This window comes from Siniperca chuatsi, linkage group LG24 (assembly GCF_020085105.1).
Source record: "Siniperca chuatsi isolate FFG_IHB_CAS linkage group LG24, ASM2008510v1, whole genome shotgun sequence".
NCBI lineage: Eukaryota > Metazoa > Chordata > Actinopteri > Centrarchiformes > Sinipercidae > Siniperca > Siniperca chuatsi.
In genome coordinates this window covers 14,027,614-14,039,783 of record NC_058065.1, presented here as the reverse complement: position 1 = coordinate 14,039,783, position 12,170 = coordinate 14,027,614, and the positions used below count along the sequence as shown (strand labels likewise).

Genomic DNA, 12,170 nt, shown 5'->3' with positions numbered 1-12,170 from the left:
CATTATTGAATCACACGACTCGGAAACAATCCTACGCAGCCGCTGGTTGGGCAATTGGACAAATATGAATATATTGACAATCGGTTGTTTTTTGGGGGTGATTTCTTCTTCTTTTTCTTTTTTTGTACTAATTTAATGGTCTGCCTCTGAAGAACTTAGGTCATCTTTAGGGAGGTCAAAGTGCAAGTTCAGCTACCAAACAGCAGCCTTGGCCCTGATAGGGATTCGGTGACTTGTAAAGGATACTTTGGCAGGGCAGATGTTTCCCAAAAAAGGGTTTAACTTGGATGCTACATAACACACTCCAACCCTCCAGGTGAAAGCAGAGACAGGAGGAAAGAATTATTGACAACGCAGGATTTAGTCTTACCCATGCCTGTGGGATCCCCGGGAGCGTCCGGAGTAGTAGGAATAGCCCGAGTAGGTGGACTCTGTGTCCATGGTGATGCAGTCCTGCCCAGGCAGCTGGGCTCGGGGCAACACAGAGGTTGCTCGGCTGGGCCGCTGGCAGACGCAGTGCGCGGTGTTGTTGAGCTAGAGGCGATCAATTGGCTTGCTCAAGAGGCTGACAGAGGTGGCGAGCTGTCGGCAGTCAGGCTTGAAAGCGACCCTGGGGGCGCCCGGTGAGGAAACATCAACCTGGAGGGGAAGACAGACAGGAAATTTGAATTCAAAATGTGATACGTCTGGGAAACCGGCCCACATTTGACTGTTTGACAGTGTCTGAAATGGAATAAAGAACATTACAGAATCAGTCATGCAAGTCACAGGCTTTTTCATCACATCTATTTTTATCTTTTATCTTTTATTTGTTAGCGCCCCTCATGCATAAACACTCGGATGTGCCTGTGCGTATCTGCAGCTGCATTACAATCAGTATGTTCTAGCTCCAAACCTGCAGTCACAACACTCCACGTTATAGGCAGCTCTCAGGAGTGTTCCAGATAAAAGAAACACCTATACCGTGAAACTGCAATTTGCTCTTATTCCCATACGGCTGACAGAAGCAGTTTGAAGTCTCTGACACACAGCAAACAATTTAAGTCCGACACTGAGATCCAAGATCTGAGAAGATGAACACAGCGAGAGCGGGGTGAAGATAAAAGCTTCTTTTTCACAGGAGAAGTTCAAGAAGATGGAGGTGTTGCCAGTTTGGGAGCGAGTCTCAGGGAGTTATGACGGCAAACTAAAATACCAAGACATTCACAGAACTGCTCCAAACAATACATCCTCATTTTACCTACATGTCTTTACTTTTGATAAACAGCTGATTGTATCAGTATAATGCATGTTAAATTTTCATTACTGAGCCAAACCGTCACAGCAGCAATGATGAAAGATGAAAGATGATACTGAAAAAATGAACTGCTTGTGGCTAAGACATTCTTCTTTTAAAAATAATGAAGCTTTTTCAGTGAAGAATTCTGTGATATCTATACCATAGATGATGATAACATAGATTATTATCCTTTTTAGACATCTAGACATACATAGGCATGTATTGTATTGTAATAATAATAATAATAATAATAATAATAATAATAATGCATTGCATTTATATAGCGCTTTATCATGAATACTCAAAGTGCTTCTGGCTTAACACCAGAATTTTAATGTATTGCAATTTCGACTGACTGATTTTCAGTTTTAGTCAGCAAGTAATACAAAACAATGCTGGTTGGTTACAGTGTCACAAAGAGTCACTTGTTCTTTCTCTATTTCATACTATTACAAACCAGATACAGAAAAAAATGTGTTGTGACAGTAACAAGGGCGTAGGTTTGGTTTTAGAATGACTGTAGAACACAAAAAACAAAAAAAGAACAGAAAACATGTGAATGCTATGTATTTACAGCCCTCAGCTAGCAGATTACACAATATAATGAAATTGGGCTTTGTGCCTTTCAGTAGTCTAACAAAAGAATTAGAAATGTGGCTTACATTTTTGGATTATTAATGCACTATCTCGGAAAATGATATTAGTTTCACTGACTGAAACACAAGCTGCTGCAACAGGCAGCACCTTCGGCTCAGACACTGCTATTTCCCTTTAGCATTAATACAGTACTTGACTTGTTTACAACTGAGACTGAGATAAGGCTATATTTACATCTCTAACCACAAAAATATATTAAAAAATAAAATAAGATTAAAAATATAAAGCATGCAAAGATTTTAAGACTGAAAATCTGATCAAAAACAGGACTTTGAAAAGTTAGGGGGACATTTCACTATTAGACCCATCCCTAGTGAAATTTGCACCCTTGGATTATTTTCTCAATTAATCTATTCATCGTTTGGTCTATAAAATGTCAGAAAATAGTGATGTCGTGTTTTGTCCAACCAACAGTCAAAAACCTAAAGATATTCAGTTTACTATCATAAAAGAAAACCAGCAAATATTCACGTTTGACCGGCTGGAAGCGGGGAATTTTGGCTAAAAACTAAAATCAAAACAAGTAATTAAGCAAAATAGTCGCAGATTAATTTTCAGTTGAATGACTAATCGCTGCATCAACTAATTGGGACCCCAATGAGTATATCATCATTTTGATCAACTCCTCTCTTCTTTCATCTGGACTCTGCACAGTCGGAGGGTGCTCTTTAGAGAGATTTTAGCGGGGAAATCAAAGTGAAACTATAAAAGCGAGGGGATTGGATTGTTAAACTAAGAAATTGTACAATGTCACTGTAGGCTCAGTAAGTAACTAACAGATTAATTGTTAATGAAAATAATGATTCTTTATTTCCCTCTGTGCAGAATTCCTATCTGGTGACACAACTCGGCATGCTACAGTTTAGAAATGTGAACACGACCCATCAACATACATAACGCACAAAACAGACTTCTATGGACTGTACTGTACTTACTTGACATGCATTTACTTTTCAAGTTTATCCAGCTGGGTAGATGCTTTTATCCAAGGCACTTAATAAGGCTGTGATTGCATTCATTATTATTAGTGGTTGTTACAGGAGAATTGCGCTGGGTGATTAAGTCATTTCCAGTAAAAAAATAAAAAAATAAAAAAATCAAGCCGCAATCTTTCCCCAAGGGGATCAACTTGTAGTAAAAACGATGAAGGCACCATGTGCAGATGCAGAAGCCCGCTCAAGCATCAAATAGTTTGCAATACCAAAGACACAGTAAAAAAAACCCACAGACTAATTCCATGTACAGTCTGACTGCATTAAGGAGAAACAGTGGGTACACTTGATATGGTCAGAGGAAGTGAGCAAAGACGGTTCATGTGACAAAGTAAAAGGTGAGAGCTGTGGAGAAGTGTTTGAATGAGATACATTTACCTGCACAACGGGACAGAGAAAGATGCTTTGGCACCATTGTTCTTGAAACATTCATGCCAATAAAGTCCTTTGAATTGAATTGAATTGAAAGAGAAAAGTGAGTCATGGGTAGCTTGAGGCATGCTGTAGACACACTCATGTAACATACCTGCATGACACACATGCACACACACACACACACACACACACACACACACACACAGACTCACAGCTTCTCAAACAGCTGCTCTGGGTGAGATGAAAAACGTGAAGTGTGAAATACACCGGTAGTTAAAACTTAACTCACAAAGCCCTAAATCAATTTTTGCCCAGATGACACTCACTGAACATGTGCACTTTGAGCCAGCCCGCCTACACTTGGCATTAAACAGCCATGAACCCTATGGAGTGGAGGACAAAAATAACTGATATTAAGTCTGAGCTGATATTAACCAGAGGGCTCTCTCAGGCAACATTTTGAGGTTAAGTGACGCCATGTTTGGGATTAAAGTTATCTATCAGCAGTATTTTAGGTGAAGTATGAACACATTTTTGTTTTTTAAATATCTGCATCCATCATCCAGAGTGCTTCAAACGCTTTCGGATCTCCTCTTTCATACGCCTCCCGATCGAAACCTGCACTGAAGCTCTCAGGCCAGGCTTGGAGCACAACACACACACACAAAGATTTATGGCTGATTTATGGCTGCAGTCGCCTTAAAGGTGCTGAGAAACTCAGCAAACCGCCTCCCTCACAAGACATCCCTGCTTGTCTGCATTCACAACTCCAGGAAAAAGAATCACTTAGCCAGATTTAGTGCACAAACTGCAATCCTTATCTGCCACTTGGAGGGAAACACACATCACTGGGTCCCAAAACACACTGTGGCACAAAACATCTAGTATGACCCAGTTCTGAGTGTGGTGTCGGCACATCTGTGAGTGACTCTGTTGTGTGTATGTATGCTTGCGTGACTGTCACAGACTCCTGAAAATGCTTTGAAGGTTGCGCAACTGCATATTTGGATATGCTCATTCTGCAAATCATTTTTAAATGCCTGAATCATCCTCACATGGTGACAAATCCTCCCTCAACTGGTTCTTCGTAGTCTCACCACCAGCTGCATTACTGATCCTACTGAATACTTCAAGTGAAGCTGGGTTTTCCAAAAGCCTTTGTTAACATGAGCAACTTTTTAATCCTCCCTGATGTAAAAATGCCTCAAACAGATGACTTTCTTTTAATTTTACTTAGTTTGGTCATTCAGATATGAAAATTGACCCATCCCTTAGTTTAAAGCAGTTGGTCTTAGCTAAAGTATTTGTAATGACAAGTTGTGCAGTTAGGCTCAGCTTGTTAGAGGAATAGTTGAACATTTTGGGATGTACGCTTACTCGCTTTCTTGCTGAGTTAGATGAGAAGATCAATACCACTCTCATGCCTGTCCGTTAAATATGAAGCTATATCCAGCAGTCGGTTAGCTTAGCTTAGCTTAAAGACTGGAAACAGGGGGAAACAGCTAGCCTGGCTTTGTCCAAAAGGTAACAAAATCCCCCTACCAGCACCTCTAAAGCTCACTAATTAACATGTTATTGGTTTAATCTGAGCGAAAACCAAAGTGTAAAAACAACAAATGGCAGTTTTTTGGTCAGAAACTTCCTGGAGTCTCTGCTGGTTGCCGGGCAAACTGGTCCCAACCAAGAAATAGTCTGGTCAGTCTGTCTCTCTTTCGTTGTGTGTTTCCCATTACCTTAACCTGAACCCAACCTTGTCATAACCCTACGGGAAACACTGTTCTAACAGGAGGGAAACAGTATTCGGGGGGGGGCGACACACACACACTTCAACACAAGACCTGTTCATAACTCCAGGAAATTTCACAAAATGTTGAACTTTTCCTTTAAAAGTTAAATGTGAAATAAAATGCCATTTTTTATACTTGGATTCTGCAGCTTTGCAGAAAAAAGATCGATTATTACTCAAAAGAAAAAAAATCTGGCCTATATTTAACAATAAATTCTAAATATACGAGAGGTTTGAGAACCCTGGTTTAACGGGACCTATACCAGGATGGAAGTGGCCAGACATTGCTAATGCTCTACTGCAGGAATTTACCGATTGAATAATGACTGCTAAGCAAGCTGGACACAGTCGCAGAGGTATTTCCATCACCTGTTTTAATCCTCTTAAAACCAGGGCACACGGCTAAATGAGGGATTAATGGGGTTAAATGAGTGCGTGGTCGAGGTTCAATCAGAGTGCAGCCACGAGTAAAGACTAAAAGCTGATCGATTATTTCCTGCTTCAGTGTGTTTCCTCACAAAATGCAGGACTCAGTGTCTCCACACGTCGTCTCTGACCGTTTCAGATACTTCACTCTGGGCAAACTGTACAGTCCAGTCCCTGCACACGCACACCACCAACCCAGCGAGAGGCCTGGCTCCGAGGTCTATATTGAAGTGAAACAGGATACGCCGGTGTTCTCACATGTGGTTTCTGTCTTTGCCATGCCAGAGAAAATTGGTAAGCGGAACCACTTCAGGTTTGTGGGGAGAGTCTGAAGCTGAAATAGGAATCCCCCACTCTGGAAGGGAGGCAGGCAGGGACCCCTGGCAGGTTCTTCACAGTAATCCAAGACCCCTGCTGAGCTGCCGGCTTGTCTGTTTGTCCTGGAAAACACTGGCAGCAAGGAGTGGGAGAGGAGGAAGAGCGAAATTATCACGGCAATCAAGAATGAAGGGTATGAGCTCTCACAAGGCCATTTCATTCACTTTGTGAAAAACATGAATCATAATTGAGGAAAACTTCTGTGTGCCAATCCTATCCCAAATTCCTTGAGGTAACATAGCACCTGGGCGTTTTCATTTTCATCTGCAGAAGAAATAAGTAACTAATAACTACTAGACTCAAATGCCCCAACAAAAACACTCAGGATAAAAAATGTCTACTGAAAAATAAAACTAAATATGGAAAAAATAATAATACACACAAGCTAACAGGTGGAACAACCTGAGCGGAGACTCGAGGAACGACGACAGAATAAACATCCAGCGGCTTGAACTGGGAATGTAAACAAAACAACCTTGCGTAAACAGCCCAAGAAAATACTTTCATCTCTGAGCACAGAGCTGGAGCAAAGTTACAGCGGAGCCACGAGACATCTGCTGTAAGCCACCGCAAACAAATCAGTACTGCTTGGCTGCACCTTCCACATCACGTCCAATAGAGCAGTCAGCGACGCCACTTGGCAATACTCGATTATTAGCGGCTCGAGTGAATACGTGGAGATACCGACACTTTGACACCCTGACTATGGCAGTATGTAGTTTAACATCATTATTCTCAACATTCTCATTTCCATACTGGACGCTGAACACGCTCTGTGTAGTTTCAAACTCAAGTTTTCACAAAAATGTATGGTATGCCCCCTTTAGGAATTTGTTTTTTGCTGATAATGATAATTGATGGGTGAGTATGACCTGAACACATCTGTCATGTTGAGTAACAACTGAAGTTACACTAATCATTACTGGAGTAATCAGTTGTTCCAAATGGAGCTATTAATACGGAAACCTGTCTGGTTCAATTATGCAACGCCTATTTTATGATGCAGATTACCAAAACACGACAAAGTCAGTTTTTCCTATATTGTTTTCGGTGCCTTTTGTTTTTCAGTGAAAAAATTATGCATTGTTGCATTTGAGTTCTGGTCTGGTTCACGTTGACACTGACATGTTACTTGTACACCAAGAGCTGTAAGCAGAAGTTCTGAGGACTGTCAGGTAACTCTTTCATTGGACAGTTTTCTGCATCATCACCCTACATGGACATCGTAACATCAAAATTCCTAATCAAATTCCGGTAACTAACATCATGCTGCATATTTTGACCTAATGCTAAAAATCACATGTTTACTATCACAAAATCCTGTGCTTGGTGGGCTTTGCTTTCATGCCACAAACAACCGAGAAAGGACGGGTCTTATTGTTAGCATCGGTCGTTTGGTTAGCACCAGAGTTGATTTGACAGCTTTCACACCAGCCCCAAGGAACCAGACTGAACAGGCAAACACAGGAGTATTTATTTTAAACATGTTATTGTAAGCAGTAAGCACTCATTTGTTACAGCTGCAGCTTGAGCTGATTAAGAGTCATTTATAAAGACTGACCTTTCTGAAGCTGTTTAGGGAAGCACATGGCTGACTCAGAACCTACTGGACTTACTGACCCCTTAACACACTGATGAACACCACCAAAGTGCTGCCCTGCAAACTGACCTGCTGACCTGAACCTCTGAAGACACGCTTACTCTATGAATAGGAGTCAAGCAAGGAGAAGTACTTCCAGTTTCCCTGTGTGAAACAGCAAATTAAGCATCTAATGAACCAGATAAGATGATCCGTTATGTTTTCATTCGAAACCTCCTTTCGGGGCAACCTGTTCATCCGTTCCTCCTTTTTGGAGAATAGAAATGAAAAGCCCCCTGTAGCTCATTCACACTCAGCGGTGATTAATCCTGAAATCCCACAGCCTTTTATGGCCCGCCTTTGATTCCTGCACCATTCCAACACCAGTTTCTCCGTTGATCCGCTATGGAAACAACAATTTCTCTCCTTTTGAAAAAATAATAATCCAACTAAATAGCGAAAAAAAAAAAAGAGACAAATGTTCAGGAAATGACGATTTCTCTTCACCACAGTCTGAATGAAATCAACAGGGCTGCATTTGTAGACAACACGTGGTCTTGGAGTAATGCCAGTTTGAGCAAAGATGCTATTAAAAGCTTGTGAGTATTTAGAGCTAATGGTGTATATGACCTATGTTTACTCAGTGGAACAGCTCTCCAACATGAGATGATGGGTTTACATGCAAAATTGGGGATTAACACATAATTACTTATTCTGGATAACAAGGCGGTGAGATTTGACCGCACTTTTGACATAATCTGTTAAACATATCTGCTTTTGTCATTTATAAAAATGATATTAGCCTGCTCTGTTACCTCCAGCCATCAGCATGCAGCTCATTCGTGTGCCTTGCCTCTCGCCTCCTCCCTCCCTCCCTCCCTCCCTCCCTCCGTAACCATGACGCCCTCGTAGCTCTGCCTCTATTAGCGCTATGATAACACATCTCCTCACACCTTAAACAGAGACAACCAGCTCATGCAAAATAATGACTTCACGTCAGCTTGAGAGAAGTTAAGTCTTTGACAGCCACAGTCACGAGACTTGCCAGGACACGAGGGAACATGAAAACAAGTCACTGTGGAAGTCTGGCCCGGTCACGTGCTCGCTGTGTTGCTGTCCATGACTGAGCAAATGAGGGCCGTTAATTCTGTGGAATTCAATCAACATTGCCGGGTGTCACCGAATTTAACCCCTCAGGTATCCTGTAAGATCATATCTCACTAAGATATGAATGAGACACATGGAAGCAGAGAGACAGACACAGAGACACACAATTGAGGATACTGAGATGGAGCAACAACAGCAGAATACAGTCTCTCTATTAGCATTATAAGAGACTGGATTATTAGAATCTGCTTGTTATTGACTGAAGTGATCATTAGCATGCACCTTTTATGCAGTGTTAATTACAGATCGCTATCAGTTTCTATCTGCTCTCAATAAGAGGAATGTCTGATTAACACTGACTCCAAACCTTATAGTTGATTCCCATTTGGCCTTTACCTGTTGCATTTTTGTGCTGGTGTTACTAGGCAACCACAATGAGCTAATCCTGAGCGGTCAGTCAATAAACCAGCTGTTGATGATTCCATTGGCTGGAGTGAGGTTATCTAATTGTTATAAACCAGGGGGTTTCAAAATCTGACACCGTCTCTTTCACGTCACACAGTTTCTTTGCCTCACGCCTCTCCCTCTGCTTAGTCATAATTATGTCAAATATTCCATTACTGCTGCTTAAGATAACATCAGGTGATTTTGTGAGTATAAAACATTTTAGACTTGGGTTATTACCAGTGTTTCTAGATCACTTTTTGCTGCTGCAATTTCCCCAGGGGTTACACTGTTTCAACTCATGCCATATCAAGTACTCCACTCATGGTTCTGTTGATGTTGCGTGTCACAAGAACATAACTCATAGCTGGACTGAAAACCCCACAGTTAACAGACAGTAGGAAAAAATGGCACTGACATATTGCCTATTTCCTCTCAAGAGACTAATTTCTTCTTTTTTTCCTAATACAGCACTGAAAACAAACCAGAAGCCAAAGAAGTCCAACAATGACAGAGTTGACCTATTCATGAAATTGGGATAAAGTCATAAGTCATAATAACTATAGTCAATTAATCAATTATTTTGACAGTCGATTAACCTTTTAAGTCATTTATCAAGCAAAAATGCCAAACATTTGCTTCTGGAATGTGAGGATTTGCCTTTTTTCTCTGTTTTATATCATTGTAAATACATTATATTTTGGTTTTGGTCAGGTGGAAATTTTCACCTCGAGCTCTGAGACATTATGATGGGCTATTTCAAATCACAAATGGATCAATAAACAGAGCAGACACCCAGTGAAGACTCCAGCAGCTAAAGCAAAAACCACTAACGGTGTGTAATTGTACGTCACCATACTGAGCACGTGCTACAGGAGCACCTGCGTAGCCTACATTTTCAGAAATCCCACAGAAAATGAAATGCGTCGCTGACCCATGGCTGAGACAGTCAACCAAAAAGGGAGAGTTATATTATGCTTATAATAATTTAAGCAAAGACGAAAGTAGGCTGTGTGAGGAGAAATATACGTCTCACTTTACTAGTAGTCACTTATCTGTCTGGTGGAGCTCCAGAGCAGGTTTACCCGCCCAGCCCCTACCTGTGACCCGACAGGCAGACGGACCTAGAGGCAGGAAACTCCCTGGTTTCACCGTGGCCTCGGAAGCCCCCCCTCCTCTTGCTTTCCCTCACCTCTGTAGCCTATTTGTGCGACTACTTGAAAAACCAAAGCACCGTGGTTTCAAACGGGTGTTCAGTATGTTTTTCTGGCTTACTGGTTCTTTTCAGAGCCTACGAGTGCTACAGTGTAGCCTATCCGTCCGCGTCAACTCTGCCGCTGCAGGTTACAGTTTACAGCTGAGCTGCGGTGCACCAGCCGGGGTAATGCGGACCAAGTCAACCGTGTGAAACATAGTTGACTTTTTACTAGGTCTCACAGTGGCTGTGTGAGTTTCTGGTTGAGAAAGGCGCTATAAAAACGTCCATTTGACCGAACCGACACTGTAACAAACTCGAAACTGTAGCGGGAAAAAAAACAAATACGGGTAACTGCCCCAGTCTGGGTTTGTGCGTTGGGCTGACCGCAGTTTGAGGGCATTGAAATGAAGTTGAAAGCATTCCCTTTCATACAGGTAGGCAAGACAGCAAGGGCGTGTTCCCAAGTCTTTCCTTAAAACACACACATTCAGCCTCACACTGAACAACAGCCTTTGTTCTGTGTATATAAAAATAGGTAGAAACGGTAAGCTACATTTTTGTAAGCTTCACGAATCAAGACAGGACATTAGACTGTAAGGCAGAGAGCTTCACACACTACTGAGCCCGCACACTAACATCTGCAGAATACATATGACCGACACTATCCCCTGCGTTATTAAAACATAACTCACCCTTTATCGGTGGAGATATCATTCCCGTAGTTGATAATTTATCCAGAGGTTATAAAATAGTTTGCCCCAGAGCACACAGTAGGCTACAGTAGGAAGCAGCCCTTGGTAACCGTAGGAATCACCCTGGCAGTCAGGAATTTCACAGGGGGCAGTGCTTCTCAGCATATGGAGGTGTAATACGGAAGCATGGCGCTAGGGGGGTGTCCCCAGTTTTTCACTGCCAACATTGCAAATACAAAGTAGAAGTGAACCTGCTGCATATTGACTTGGTTAATTACAGTAATGTGTTGTATGGTTCTCAAAGGGGCTTTTCTCAGTCAGAAAATATCTGTGTGATTACAGAGGCAAAACAAATGGAGCAAGCAAATATAGCATATAGCATACTAAAATAGAAACTTAAAGACCCCCTCCATACATGTTTAATCAATTTGTGTATATATGGTTTTACCACAAGACCTTGTTTTACCACATCGCCTCGTTAAAAAAAATCTTAAAATGACATCCTCTTTCCACACCACACTTGTCTAAGTTTCACATTTGGCCAATGATTTGTTTCCAAAGTAATTGTGATGTCACCAAATCGTCTTAAGCTCAGATTTAAGGTAAGCACAGAGAAAAACAGGATGCTCGACATGCATCATTCTGCACAGTGAAGCTCAAACATCCAAGTAAAGTTAAAAAAAAACAAAAAAAGCAATACTTTTTTGAGTGGAGGGGGGCTTTAACTAAGTATAAACCTTGATGTATAAAAAGCCCTCATTTGATCATATTGCACTCTTAATGTTCACTCCCCATGTGTAGAAAATTAACAAGAACAAGCGTATTCTCGCATTTAGGTGTCCATGACTTTAAAATGACTGAGTATGCATGCATTACACTGTATTCATACATAAAACGTTCATTGATCATCTCTGCATTCTTGCAGGTCAACCTCTGGAGAGCAACTCTCAAATTGGGACTGTTTAACATCACTTCAACAGTGAAGTCTGTCAACGTGCCTCCTCTGATTTAAAAAAACAGCACCTTTTGACCCACAAACTACCACGTTCCTCTGGTCATTTTCTTGTCAGATGCTATGGAAACCTGGGCAAAAAAAGTATTTTTACCTATGACCTTTGTGTGCCAAATGGGCTGGGAAAAGGCTTGCTAAAAACAGAATGCAAAAAGCACTGGAATAATCCTATGGAATGGTAAAATGTATGTAGAAATAATATTAGAATTATTTTATCAATGAATCCATTCCAGGGGAGTCACATG

At 41.4% G+C, this 12,170-nt stretch overlaps 1 protein-coding gene across 6 annotated transcripts in view; it reads right to left on the bottom strand.

The window, feature by feature from the left end:
* Positions 1-11,069, bottom strand: part of LOC122872260 (vang-like protein 1) — a 54,300-nt gene extending 43,231 nt beyond the window's left edge. For 3 of the 6 annotated variants that reach the window (XM_044188237.1, XM_044188233.1, XM_044188239.1), the window contains exons 1-2: positions 10,914-11,069; positions 371-639 (exon numbers count right to left, since the gene is read on the bottom strand). In XM_044188237.1, the coding sequence (XP_044044172.1) occupies positions 371-441 (71 nt within the window). In that variant the 5' untranslated portion in view covers positions 442-639; positions 10,914-11,069. Of the gene's footprint in view, positions 1-370; positions 640-5,607; positions 5,629-5,773; positions 5,966-10,298; positions 10,322-10,913 lie in introns of those variants that run through there. The other 3 variants (XM_044188234.1, XM_044188235.1, XM_044188236.1) reach the window with 3 other exon arrangements.
* Between the last annotated feature and the right edge of the window lie 1,101 nt (positions 11,070-12,170).